This window comes from Peromyscus eremicus, chromosome 12 (assembly GCF_949786415.1).
Source record: "Peromyscus eremicus chromosome 12, PerEre_H2_v1, whole genome shotgun sequence".
In the NCBI taxonomy this organism is placed as follows: domain Eukaryota; kingdom Metazoa; phylum Chordata; class Mammalia; order Rodentia; family Cricetidae; genus Peromyscus; species Peromyscus eremicus.
In genome coordinates this window covers 77,259,826-77,274,854 of record NC_081428.1, presented here as the reverse complement: position 1 = coordinate 77,274,854, position 15,029 = coordinate 77,259,826, and the positions used below count along the sequence as shown (strand labels likewise).

General features: G+C 37.7%; 1 protein-coding gene across 4 annotated transcripts in view; it reads left to right on the top strand.

The window, feature by feature from the left end:
* The window catches only part of LOC131922917 (sperm-associated antigen 6), a 142,348-nt gene extending 127,913 nt beyond the window's left edge, over nucleotides 1–14,435 (top strand). For 2 of the 4 annotated variants that reach the window (XM_059277757.1, XM_059277759.1), the window contains exon 11: nucleotides 13,513–14,435. In XM_059277757.1, coding sequence (XP_059133740.1) covers nucleotides 13,513–13,582 — 70 coding nt within the window. In that variant the 3' untranslated portion in view covers nucleotides 13,583–14,435. Of the gene's footprint in view, nucleotides 1–377; nucleotides 595–13,512 lie in introns of those variants that run through there. The other 2 variants (XM_059277756.1, XM_059277758.1) reach the window with 2 other exon arrangements.
* The last annotated feature ends 594 nt before the right edge of the window (nucleotides 14,436–15,029 follow it).

The following is a 15,029-nucleotide window of genomic DNA, read 5'->3' as shown; positions in this document are numbered from 1 at the left end:
TGACACATCCAATCAATCTGGAATGTCATTTATAGCATATCTATACTGTTTTAATACATACTTTACTAAACACCCAAATGAAGAGTTCAAATTAAATTGCTTTGAAATTGTGAATATCTGCTATATGGGTCTATAGATTATGACTTTCATAGTTCCCTGCACATTACATTTATTAAGTTTATATCTATGTTAATGGAAATATAATAATTAGAAAAGGTATGTTGAGTAACAAAAAGAAAGTTACTAACTAAACATGAAAAAATTTTATAAATAATGTTTGTAACATGCAATAACTCAGAATAAAAGGCCATTTTTTATTGTTTGAGACAGGGTCTCACTAAATAGGCCAGGGTTGACTTGAACCCCTTCTATTTCAGCCTCCCAAGTGTTGAGATTACAGCTGTGAGTCATCATGCTCCTGAACAAGGAGTGATTGCAAGACTGATACCATCTATACTTTCTTGAGATTCAGGGAACTGAACCCCAGGCCTCATGCTTGCCAGGCAAGACCACTTCTGAGCTCCACCTGTAACCTAGATAAATATTTAAAAAATGAATTTCATTTGCAGAGCAGTAAGCCTAAGCCTTAGATCTTATAAGCCAAAAAGAAAATTATACATTAATTGACTCTTAAATAAAAGAAAAAATGCCAAGAAAAAATAGAGTAACTTGAACAACTGAGTCTTGACCACGTGTTTGTATCTTCTAGAAATTATTAGAAAAAAACAAATTCCAGATTTAAAAACTTACATGTTATATATAAATTATAGCTGTTATCTATGTCTTACTATTTAATAATTACTGTTTTTCTTTTTTAAACATGTAGTAACCTTGACTTTAAAAGCACAAAACTTTAAAATTAAAATTTATTTTTATTCAGATAATAAACTCTAAAGTTACAAGTTTATGTTCTGATTTTATGTGTATGAGTGTAAATATACCACCAGTGTGCCTCATGCCCACAGAGGCCAGAAGAGGGAGTGAGATTGCTTAGCACTGGAGTTGTGAGCCACAATGTGCAAAATGAACCCAGGTCCTCTGAAAAAGCACCAAGTGATCTTAACCATTGAGCCACCTCTCCAGCTCCAAGTTTATACACATTTAAGATGTTTATAAGAACTCCTGGACTAAAAAATAAATCACTTGAAAAGTATCAAAGAAGCTAATGTTATAACATGCATAACTGCTATGTATAAAATGCAAATATTAGATGATCCACAATGCAACCCCTCCACGTAAGACTCAGGGAGCATCAGAGAAGTGGGGGCAGAAAGACTGTAAAAGCCAGAGGACCACGTGTCTGCTCTGAGCCAGTGTCTCCTGTGTATGTATGACTGACATAAAACATACGTGGAAACAGTAAGTGAAGGAACTGTGGAAATATCACTAAAATTAATCTTTATATATGGAATGTATGTCTTTTAAGATGGATACCATGTTATGGAAATTTAAAATAACTTTCAATTCAATTTTCTGAAAAATAAAATCAAAATTAAAGAAAAATGAAAAAAATAAATGTATGCTAAAGGTACCTCAAATGGAATGACCTATAAGAATCAACCAATGGTAAGGTACTTTCCTGAGTGTCTGGGTTTTACCCCTCTTAGGCATATTTTTTATTGAGTACAAGGAGAAATAAAAAACTGCGACATTAGAATTTAATTTAGTGCTTTGTCAAACTAATTTTCAGCAGACTAATTTTTTCAAAAATCTTTTTTTAATAAACTAAACTTTACCATTTTAAGAATTTTAGCCAGGCGGTGGTGACGCACGCCTTTAATCCCAGCACTCGGGAGGCAGAGCCAGGCGGATCTCTGTGAGTTCGAGGCCAGCCTGGGCTACCAAGTGAGTTCCAGGAAAGGCGCAAAGCTACACAGAGAAACCCTGTCTCGAAAAACCAAAAAAAAAAAAAAAAAAAAAAAAGAATTTTATATGTGAGTACTGTTTTTATATCATTTTTTACCTTCTCCAATTCCTCCCCTGCTTCTTCCACTCCCTCTCAAATTCATGATCTCATCTTAATCACACACACACACACACACACACACACACACACACACAGAGCCTACTGAGTACATTTAGTGCTTGCACATTTTTAGGACTGACCTCTTGGGATTGGATAACTAACCATATCAGGATTTGTTGAATAACAGTGAATTTAGAAGCTACAGTGGTTTCAATGGCAGCAATTTACCAGATACTTCTACTTTCTTTAACAGCCCCAACCAAAGCAAAAGTAGGCTCTTTTTCTCAGTTTAATCACTAAATTACACACCACACAGTAAATATATCCATTAGCTACAAATGTAAGTAAGTAGGTGACAGAGTGATCAAAAGGGTTAAGAGGTCAGGGCAGTAAATTCATAATATCTTAAAGAATTTAGAATTATTATAAACCTCAATAAAGGCAGTACAAGGCTAGCAAGAAGTCGTTGCTATTGAAGATTTCTATATAAATGTCTCTTTGATGGGTAGTTAGTCACTAACAAATCAATTAGACACATTTGTCAGCATGACAATACTTAATTTTGTCCATTGGTATATAAGTGGTGAAAGATAAATAAATATAGGGATTCAATGCTTCTTATTTTTGTAAATATATCATAAAGAAAATACTAGTATTTCTGCTTATGTCCAGATCTTAAGTATCTACATAATAATTAGGAATAAGAAGGTCATAAGGGAAGAGGTCAATCCAGTTACCACCAGTTTCAAGAGTATATTCAGTTAAAGTCTCCTTTAAAGTTCTGTTTATCCTCTCTATTTTCCTGAGTTCTGACTATGAAGTTTTCAGTTTATGTTAAGAGCCTTAGAGAACAATTGAGATAACTTGGCTATGAAGGCTGGGCCATTGTCAGACCCCAGAGATATGGAGAGGCCAAACCTGGCAATAATTTCCATTATTAATTTCTTAGCTACCACTTGGGCCATTTCTGCTGAGGATGGAAAGGCCTCTACCCAGCTCTTGATGGTATCAACAAAGACCAGTGGGCAATTGTATATCTACTGTAGCCATGCAGTCTTGACTTGACTTCAGTGAAGTCCAATTCCCAAAATTCACTGGGTACAGCACCTTGACTCTGTTGACCTGAAGGAAGCATGTCCTTCTTTGCACTTACCTGGGCACAGGTCAGGCAGTGGTATGAAATGCTCTGAAGTTTTTTCCTCAATGTTCAGGTAGCCAGAAATGAGAGAAGATGAGTTCTGAGATCTTCTTAGGTGATAAGTACATGGAGCAGCATGCAATTAGCCAGTTTTGGTACAGTATTTTTGGCATGCAGATTTTTCTACCAGGCAAGATCCACAATGTATGTGGCTCTCCTGAGCCCCCAAGTCAGAATATAATTTGATCTCTTTTGGACCATACTCAGGAACCTCATGATCAAGGCAGAGTGGGGCTCAGGGACAGCAGATAGTTCCAGCACAGTCTAGAGTTTGGGCTCCCAAGAGCAGTTTCCTTGGTGACTTGATATGCATAATTGTTACCTTGAGTTTGAGGGCTTTTGTCTTTTTGCTGTTATATAAAAAGTATCTGTTTACATCAGAAGCATTTATAGGGGACATAGGAGATTGAGGCAAGATTTAAAATTTGTACAAACTCAGACTAAAAGAGAAATAATTGTGAATCCTTAAGTGCAAGACTGCTTGAAGAAACCCACTGCTATGAACATAGTTGAGCATGTGTCCTTGTGGTATGATTGAGCATTCCTTGGGTATATGCCCAAGAGTGATATAGCTGGGTCTTGAGGGAGATTGATTCTAAGGAATCGCCATATTGATTTCCAAAGTGATTGTACAAGTTTGCATTCCCACCAACAGTGGAGGAGTGTTCCCCTTGCTCCACATCCTCTCCAACATAAGCTGTCTTCAGTGTTTTTGATCTTAGCCATTCTGACAGGTGTAAGATGGTATCTCAGAGTCGTTTTGATTTGCATTTCCCTGATAATTAAGGATGTTGAGAAATTCCTTAAATGTCTTTCAGCCATTTGAACTTCTTCTGTTGAGAATTCTCTGTTTAGCTCTATAGCCCATTTCTTAATTGGACTGTTAGGTATTTTGATGTCTAATTTCTTGAGTTCTTTATATATTTTGGATATCAGCCCTCTGTCAGATGTGGGGTTGGTGAAGATCTTTTTCCATTCTGTAGGCTGTCGTTTTGTCTTGTTGACCGTGTCCTTGGCTCTACAAAAGCTTCTCAATTTCAAGAGGTCCCATTTATTAATTGTTTCTCTCAGTGTCTGTGCTACTGGAGTTATATTTAGGAAGTGATCTCTGGTGCCAATGTGTTCAAGACTACTTCCTACTTTTTCTTCTATCAGGTTCAGTGTAACTGGATTTATGTTGAGGTCTTTGATTCACGTGGACTTAAGTTTTGTGCACGGTGACAGATATGGTTCTATTTGCAGTCTTCTACATGTTGACATCCAGTTATGCCAGCATCATTTGTTGAAGATGCTTTCTTTTTTCCATTGTAAAGTTTTGGCTTCTTTGTCAAAAATTATATGTTCATAGGTGTGCAGATTAATGTCAGTGTCTTCAGTTTGGTTCCATTGGTCCACATGTCAGTTTTTATGCCAGTACCAAGCTGTTTTTATTACTGTAGCTCTATAGTAGAGCTTGAAGTCAGGGATCATGATGCCTCCAGAGGTTGTTTTATTGTACGGGATTCTTTTGGCTATCCTGGGTATTTTGTTTTTCCATATGAAGTTGAGTATTGTTTTATCCAAGTCCGTGAAGAATTGTGTTAGTATTTTGATGGGGATTGCATTGAATCTGTAGATTGCTTTTGGTAAGATTGCCATTTTTACTCTGTTGATCCTACCTATCCATGAGCATGGGCGATCTTTCCATTTTCTGACATCTTCTTCAATTTCTTTTTTTAGGGACTTAAGGTTCTTGTCATACAGGTCCTTTGCTTGCTTAGTTAGAGTTACTCCAAGGTATTTTATATCATTTGTGGCTATTGTAAAGGGTGATGTATCTCTGATTTCCTTCTCAGCCTGTTTGTCATTTTTATATAGGAGGGCTACTGATTTTTTTTTGAGTTAATCTTGTATCCTGCTACATTGCTGAAGGTGTTTATAAGCTGTATGAGTTCCTTGGTTGAATTTTTGGGGTCACTTATGTATACTATTATGTCATCTGCAAAGAGTGAAAGCTCAGCATTATTTGTAATAGCCAGAACCTGGAAACAACCTATATGCCCTTCAACTGAAGAATGGATAAAGAAAATGTGGTACATATACACAATGGGGTACTACTCAGCAGAGAAAAACAATGACATCATGAGGTTTGCAGGTAAATGGATGGATCTAGAAAAAGTCATCCTGAGTGAGGTAACCCAGACTCAGAAAGTCAAACATGGTATGTACTCACTCATAGGAGGATACTAGATGTGGAACAAGGGCTGCAGCTCACATCACCAGGGAGGCTACCTGTAAAACAGGACCCCAAAAAAGACACAGGGATTGTCCAATGACAGAGAAATGAATGAGATCTACATGAGCAGACTGGACATAAGGGGGGGGGGTAATGGAGGGCAAGGGTTGGGGGGAAGAGAGCTTAGGGGAGCAGGAGGTACCAGCTGGATCAGGAGCAGGGTGGGAGAACAAGGAAAGAGAGACCATGATAAATGAAGACCCCATGGGAATAGGAAGAAGCAGAGTGCTAGAGAGGTCCCCAGAAATCCACAAAGATACCTTCACAATAGAGTACTTGCAATGGTCAAGAGAAAGCCCGAGGTGACCTACTCTGGTGATCAGATGGCTGAACACCCTAACTGTCATGATAGAACTCTTATCCAGTGACTGATGGAAGCAGATGCAGAGATCCACGGCTAAGCCCCAGGTGGAGCTCCAGGAGTCCAGTCGGGGGGGGGGGGAGAGAGAGAGAGAGAGAGAGAGAGAGAGAGAGAGAGGATTATATGAGCAAAAAATATTGAGACCATGATTGGAAAAAGCACAGGAACAAATAGCCAAACTAGTGGAAACACATAAACTATGAACCAATAGCTGAGGAGCCCCCATGGAACTGGATCAGGCCCTCTGGATAAGTGAGACAGTTGATTAGCTTGAACTATCTAGGAGGCTCCCAGGCAGTGGGACTGGAACCTGTCCTTAGTGCATGAGCTGGCTTCTTGGAACCTAGGGCCTATGCTGAGACATTTTTCTCAGCCTTGGTGTAGGGAGGAGGGGACTGGACCTGCCTCAACTGAATCTACCAGGCTGAGCTGAATCCCCAGGAGAGACCTTGCCTTGGAAGAGGTGGGAAGGGGGGGTGGATTGGGGAAAAGGCTGGGAGGTGTGAAGAGGAGGACAGGAGAATCTGTGGCTGATATGTAAAATTAAATTAATTATAAAATAAAATAATAATTAAAAAAGAAACTCACTACTGAAGCCAATTTTCAAAGTAGGCTTTGTAGGAAACATTCTCTCTTTTTTTTTCTTCACATAACAGCCTTGGCTGTCCTGTAACTTGCTCTATAGACCAGGCTGTCTTCAAACTCAGAGATCCACCTCCCTCTGCCTCCCATCTGGAGTGCTGGAATTAAAGGCATGCACCATCACTGCCCAGCAGGAAATATTCTCTAAGAGAGCTTTAGATACGTGTGTATGTTCTTTTTAATCCTGACTGGGTATAAGGACATTATAGAAAAAAAATATAGCTGTTGATTTTTCACATTTTAATTTAACAAATTATGGAGGAAATTGATATAATATAATTCATGATTTTTAAAATTTTTTTTTGAGATGGGTTTCTCTGTGTAGTTTTGGTGCCTGTCCTGGATCTCACTCTGTAGACCAGACTGGCCTTGAACTCACAGAGATCTTCCTGGCTCTGCTTTCTGAGTGCTGGGATTAAAGGCATTCACCACCATCACCTGGCTAATTCATGAATTTTTAAGTAGGCATAGATAAAGTTAGCTAAAAGAAGCCAAGTCTCTTACATTAGATTTTATCTAGCAACAAATTTTTGTGTGGCACAAATTCTAATTGATCTTAATAATAAAAGCTAGAGTCAGATATTGGGATAAATGCTGAAAGATCAGAGAAGTAAAGGAGCCAGCTACCAGAGAGACTTCTTACCTCTAACAAATTCTCAGACTAAAGGGAGCTCCTGACTCCTCCTGCCTTATATTCCTCTTTCTGCCCAGCCATATCACTTCCTGTCTCTACTTCCTTAGTACTGGGATTAAAGGTGTGTGCCTCCGAAGTACTGGCATCAAAGGCATGAGATCTCAAGTTCTGGGATCAAAGGTGTGTGCCACCACTGCCTGGCCTCTGTGTTTAACTGGTGGCTAGCTCTGTATTCTGATCCAGGCAAGCGTTATTTGTTAGAGCACAAATGAAATATCACCATCCCTCTTTTTGTCTAAAATAAAAAAGTTTTAACTAGTATAATAAAAAACTATGTACAATAAGTACAATAACTATATATACAGGCAATAATACATCAACAATATCTAGTCCATAAACATTGGACAAATTCAGAAAAAATATTCCATTAGCTATCCTATCTTGGTGAGTCCCAAGTGTTATACCTAGTTCAACATCTATCCTAATTTGCTTTACCAACCCCAAACTATCTTTTATTGTCTCTCAACCTATACACTCTACACCTCTTTTCTGAATCTGGTAACAATGAAAACTATGACTACAACTATAAAATCTTCAATTTCATCAGAGACCTGAAGGAAGGAAATAATATTACCTGAGTAAGCAGGAAGTGCAAGCAAGTGACATCCAAAAAATGTGAGAAATGACAGAAACAGATGGCTACCTGGACAGTCACCCAAAGTTCCTCTGTAATGTTGGGCATCCATCTTTGGCCTACAGGCCTAGTATATCTGACAGACTTTTCTATGAAGTAGAATATTCTGAAGGGCAGTTTCTTTGATGCCCATCATCTTCTTTGGAGTAGATTGGTGCTGCCAGGAGCAAACATGTCATTAGACATTGTCTGTTGTTATATCATCCTTTTTGTTTCTTATTTAGCTAATTTGGATATTCTCTTTCTGCCTTTTTGTTAGTTTGGATAAGGGTTTGTCTATCTGGTTGCTTTTTATCAAAGATTCATTGATTCTTTATATCATTCTCTTTGTTTCTATTTTATTGATTTCAGCCCTCAAGTTGATTATTTCCTGTTGTCTATTCCTCCTGGGTGAGGTTCCTTTTTTTTTTTTTTTTTTTTTTTTGTTCTAGAGCTTTCAGGTGTGCTGTTAAGTTGCTAGTATGAGATATCTCCAACTTCTTTATGTAGGCATTTAGTGTTATGAACTTTCCTCTTAGTACTGCTTTGGTAGTGTCCCATAAGTTTGAATATGTTGTACATTCATTTTCATTGAATTTTAGGAAGTCTTTAATTTCTTTATTTCTTCCTTAACCCAGTGGTGACTCAACTGAGCATTATTCAGTTTCCGTGAGTTTGTAGCCTTTCTGTTCAATTTGTTTTGTGACCGAGTATGTGGTCAGTTTTAGAGAAGGTTCCATGAGATGCTGAGAAGAAGTTATATTCTTTTGTGTTTGGGTGCAATGTTCTATCTATTTCTGTTACGTCCATTTGAGTCATAACATTTTGTAGTTCCCTTATATCTCTGTTAAGTTTCTTTCTCACAGACAAATCCATTGGTGAGAGTGGGATGTTCAAGTCTCCCACTATTAGTGTGTGGGGTTTGATGTACAATTTAAGTTTTAGTAATGTTTCTTTTACATGTGTGGGTTCCATTGTATTTGGGGCATAAATATTCAGAATTGAGACTTCATCTTGATGAATTTTTCTTTTGATCAATATGAAATGTCCTTCACAATCTCTTTTGATTAATTTTAGTTTGAAGTCTATTTTGTTAGACATTAGAATAGCTACACCAGCTTGCTTCTTAAGTCCATTGAAATTTCCAGTTCCATAATTCCTTCAGTTTTTATTTATTTTTTATTGCTGAGGTTGTGGGGGATGAGATGGTTTGGGAGGCTGATTGTGACTTGTAGATTACAGGGTCCATGGGGGGTGGGGTGGTTGGAAGGCCTGCTTGTAGGAGTGTTCCCTTCTGGCTGGCCAGTTGGGCTGTAAGGGATGGGGTTCGGGGACACAGGGTTTGGCCTAAGGCCTAGAAACTGAGCTGTACAGCTGGGAGAGTAGTCACTCACCTCTTGGTACAATTGATGCTGGAGGTGTCTGTGTCTCAGGGAGCCACTGAGGTCATGGGGGATAGCTGATATTGGGGGGCGGAGTGGGACTTGTAGATTACAGGATCTGATGTGGGGTGGTGGTGGAAAGGCTTGCCTATAAGAGCCTTGCCTGATGGCTGGCTACTGGGCTTCTTAAACATTTTAAGTATCATATGCAGCAGATCTCAAAGAGGTTAAAGGATCAATATTTGTTATGTACATCCAGAGTACAAAACTTAATTCCTAGTTACCTGATAGAGACTCAAATGTGAAATCATATGCAGGAAGTTAGATGAAGCCTTTTTCTAGAATTAGTTAGGGTTCTAATGACCATCAATATCATGACAGAAAGTTTAAAAAATATATACATATATATGTATATTGATCTTATAAATTTTGAGATAATATTCATACCTTATAAGAAAGTTTTGAAGAGTCAAATACAAAGGATTATGAGGTTAGTGGCAATAAAATAGTCCTTAAAATTTTGTTTTTCTTCTGTCCCATATCAGGTGGCTATTCTGACATGAGACAGAGATTTTGGATTTTACTTTAACAAGCATGCTTGGGTTTAGACAAGGAGAAAGCCACACTCCAACTCCAAAGCCAACTTTAATTTTTAATTGACCTGGGACTACAAAAAGACCATTGAATTATATGCCTGTAGAGAACAGTATAAACAAACATTTGGGAAGATTATAAAATTTTATCCTGTTGAAGGTGTGATATACTAATAGGCCAATTTACTTGTTTTCTTGGGACATTTTTTGGATGATTTGTCCTTTTCTTCACATGGCTCATTTGTTCAGTGGTCTTCAGATTCCTTAGCTGGATGCCTTCATTCTCCTGAAAAGACAAAAACAAAACCCTGCCCCAACCCTAAACTTGGGGAGGTTTCTTTTTGGGAAGTTATATCTGATCAAATGAAAAGCATTTGTTAGTTTTACAGGTTGGTTTAGGTTGAATGGCCGTGCTGTTTGATGAACTATCACCTCTTCTAATCAAGAGGTCTCCCTTGTTCAAATCTATCTTTATCAATTTTGATTTATGGTTTTTTCCTGAAATTTTGTTTTATCTTCTAAAACTTTCTATCATCCAGAGCAGTATGATTTTTTACTATAAGCATTAGGTTCTTTCATTGCTTTGGGAAGGAGCTTCCCCCCTGGTCACAGGAAATGACTGAACCAAATTTGATATGGGGGCCTGCAAAAAGCCCCCCAAGGCATTTCCCAATGGCAAAGGGTTTCCTTGACTGTCCCTTCTTGATAAACATTTATTGGTCCAATGTCAGCCTTTGCCACACCTTCTGCATACTCCAGAAGGGGGAGGGGCATTCTGTTGGAATTATTCTTAGAAAAAAACATTGTTTCTAGGAACGCCCTGTTTACAATCCCTTTTTAGGTCACCTTGTTTGCCACAATTGAAACCCCTGACATTTCAGTTTATCTTCAAACCTCTGGAAATGACCTCTACTATCCAAGCATCGTCATGCTTATAAGATTTAATATTGACTATATCTTGGGTCCATTCTTCCAAAGGTTCTGATCTTGCCTTTAACAGCCTAATTACCCTTATGCATTGTGCATTAGCATTTTCAAAAACCAGAGATTCAATTATTATCTGTCTAGCTTCTGAATTTGGTATCAATCTATTTACTGCTGAAGTCAAGTGAAGGTTTCTTTTGGGCTCTGTATAACTTTAGTAAATGAGCCAGAGACAGGGTATGGTCATTATATAGAGATTGCCTTTGTATATTAGCATAATATTCTCCAAAACATTGATCTTGGGAGATTTCCATATCCCTGGTCCTATGTCATTGGTCAGTAGTCTTAGCCTCATCTTTTGACCAGGTCCTCCACTGTAACTGAGGACCAGGCTCCAAGACTGCTGTAACCAAGTCTCTCCATTTTGAGGGATAATTCAATTACAAGTTGACCATGAGTTTAACATCTGTTTCACAAAAGGTGAATGCATGCTATATGAGACTATCATTTCCTTGAATCTCCTTCAATGTAACATTTCCATAGGTGTCCATTCAGTTCTTATACAGCCTTGGGGATATCTATCATTTAGCAATTCCTGTAAGGTTACTGGATAAATTAAAGTTGGTTGTTTGAAAACCTTAGGCTGTTCCTCTCTAATTTTATAATGCAATGCTAAGACTGGCTCTCCTTTAAATTTCTCTGTCTGGGTCTGAATATCTTTATGATCTGTTTTAATATGTTTTTTTCTTAAACTTGTATCTTAGCACTCACATTAACCAACTTTTTAGTAATGAAACAAAAATGATAAAACCAACAATGTTTATAATTGACATTACATAAATCCCATCTAAATTAATTATCCTCTCATTTAATTGTTCCATTTTCAGACCATCCAGCGTATTATCATACAGAGACCTAACTCCCTCCATTTTGACAGTGTTTCCCATTTTTAACACGGGGGGGGGAACTCTCTTTTTAAACTAATTCCTTTCTTTAGGAATTCCCAATTGCCTCACCAAATCTGCCAACAATAACAATTCAGTTGATGGTGAAGTGTGAGGCTGACTGCTGCTGTGTAGAACAGTAGAAGCCTGAGCGGGTGCCAAGACAGCTACCTAGTGTGGCAGCAGCTTGAAGAGGGAGTCCACAGAAATCCCACAACCCACTGAGAGAGGGAACCTGCTATCTGAAAAATTCACACAGGATCATGGAGAAGAAACACATGTAGCAGAAACTGACTAAAAGCAGACCTGGCCGGTGGTGAGGGGCTAACTCTGGCAGTATATTGAGCCCATGCACCTGTGTGGTTTGTTGCAGAGAGGCTGCAACAAAAACTTAGCCAGTGGGATAGTAACTCTGGCTGCATGCAACTTCATCCTGTGCCAGTAGCTGCAAAGCTACAGGCATGCGGCTTTTTCGGGGTGGGGGCATTTTTTGTGAATTCATGCCCCAAAAGTTGGATGCCAGATGTGGCATGAATTCTAATTGGTCATAATAATAAAAACCCAGAGTCACATATCAGAGTAAAACCTGAAAGATCAGAGAAGCAGAGCAGTCAGCCACTAGAAAGATTTTTTTTTACCTCTACCAAATCTTCAGAATCACCTGAAAAGGGGTGAGCTCCTGCCTCCTCCTGCTTTTTATTCCTCTCTCTGCCCAGCCATATCACTTCCTGTCTCCACCTCCATAGTGCTGGAAGGAGTGGGCCTCCCCAGTGCTGGGATCAAAGGTCTGTGCCACCACTGCCTGGCCTCTATGGTTAACTAGTGGCGAGCTGTGTACTCTGATCTCCAGGCAAGCTTTATTTGTCAGAGCACAAACAAAATATCACCACAATTTTGAAAATTTAATTTTTTTGAAAGAATGTTTAGAAAATTTTAAATTATATTTTTCAGATTTTTAAAACTCCATTTATTATATACTATAATACCTGCCAAATATTATTTGATATGGTTTTATGTTTATTTCCATGATATATCAAATGATCCTACAATGTATTTTTAACATTTTATACTAATCTTTTATGAAATGTTCAATTTAAAAATATACATTCACATTACTATGTATATATATGTGTGTATGCATCTATGTATGGGTATATATGTATGGATATATATGTATACCCAAGAACCAATGAAGGCAACCAATATTCTAATTCATTTTATAATAATTTTTATAAGTAATTTGTTAAATAGTTATTCATTGTGAATTATGATGAGATATAATTAAAATATATAAGGCAACTGGAATACAGAAGTTGATTAGTAATGATAAATTATATAGTCTAACATGAAAAAAATCTGTTAGCTATTGTCCCTTTAAAGTAAAATTATGGAGCTGGAGAGATGGCTCACCAGTTGAGAGTACTGATTGCTCTTCAAGAGGATCCAGGTTCAATTCTCAACACCGACATGGTGGCTCACAACCATTTGTCACTCCAGTGCCAGGAAATTTGACACCATCTTCAGGCCACTGAGGGTATGAGACACAAAAGTGGTATGCATACATACATATATACAGATAAAACACACATACACATATGGTCAAAAGAAAAAAGTAACATTACTCATTTGATAAAAACAGTGTCTGAAATGAAATTTTGCCCATGGATTGAAGATTTTGCTTAGAAAACATCTCAGTTTTCATTATATATATTTCTTATGTGTTTTATTCTTTCTCAAGTACAGTGTTGTGAGCTGGTATTCTTCATAGTCTCTAACCATATGCATAAAATATTATTAGAAGAATGTAATTATTAAGAATATATATGAGATTTCACATATTATTTTACTAAGTTCTTATGTAGAATCTTTTGAGTCCACTTTTGAAAAATTTCCCTATCTAATAGCAAATTTATTTTTCAGATACTATTCACCTGGATACTCAGATACACTTCTACAGAGGGTGGACAGCTACCAGCCACTTGCCAACTGAAGAAAGCATATTTTTGTACTCCTCAGTGTTCCAGGAGAGTATGAATAATGATTGTTAAAATTCTTTGAAAGTACATTCTAGCTTTATTCAATGTGAGATACCTTTAGATAATGTTTTCTAAGTGTGTGTAATAGTTTAAGAATAAGTAGCTGGAATATATGAAGGACTAGTCATAGTCATTTGCATGCATAGGAATTTCTCTAATGATAGACTTAAAAAGATATTATTAAAAGGTTTAAAACATTTGTTATTGTTCTGCTGAAAACCACATACAAACACACCCTCCAACTAGCTGAGAAATGCTCTTCAGCAATGGTTAGGCTATTTCAGCCATTTTCTAATACACATAGCTAAGGAAAACTTGCCCTTCAAGTTACACAGAAGCATCTAGAGGGAAAAGACCTGAAAGGTGAACCTGATGACAGAGGCCAATAACCTTGAAAGAGGCTCTGATGCTGGTCACTCAAACACACTGGACTAATGCAGGAGCTGGAGAGCCTGTTAGGTTTCACAAGAACTTAGGCACAGTCTTCTCATTCCCGCTAGTTTTGAAGCTCTTTTCCTTCACTCTGGGGTTCCTCATTGAAGGGTTCCCAGCATTACATTCTGGTATCTGTGCTCTCCATTCCTCTTGAGAAGTTTCTTATTCATGATCCATACTCAAGGATAAGACATGGAAGATTTGCCTCCATTACTCCCTTGTCCTGGGTTCACTTCACCCAACTTCAGAAGTCATGTTTTCAGGGATTTAAGTAATTTGAGCAGAATACACCAGACTCAGACTTTATTGACATTTTATGTTAGATTCAGTAATGGGGTCAAAGAAGATTTCAATAAAATGTTAAAAACAGCATTAGAATTGTCCTTTTTGCTTTTATATCTGATTTTCTGACATTGGGAGTCTGTATTTGGAGTTAGGAATGTTTGATTGTTGATGTTGATTTGTATCTTTGGGCCTAAGGAGGTCTTATCAGGGGGCCTGGAGAGGAGGTGCAAGTGAGCCTGGACAGCCTTTAGGACAGAAGGGCCTGTCCTAAAAACCTAGTTTCAGATTTCCTTCTTGGACTCCCACAGCCTTTGATTTTTCATCAAAAGGAAACTTAGTTTGGACATTTTTCTGGACCCATCTTTGCCTTCATTATTTTTCAACAATGCACATCTTTGTTGAAACTTTTAAAACTTCTTTATGACCAACATTCTTCAACCTATTTTTTATTTATGTCAAACTAGAATTGCTAGTCATTGCACAGGTAAATGTAACATCTCTTTGATTTTCCCAACAATGCATGATCTCTTTATGGACCCAGGCAGCATCTAAGGTTTGAAGGATTTCTTTGCCTTATTTTGAGACTCTTACTCCTGAGTTGATTAGGCACTTTTATTTTTTATAAGGCTTCATGTATATGGATAGTGGTGAAGGCTATTTAGAGTTTACTCATATATTGAC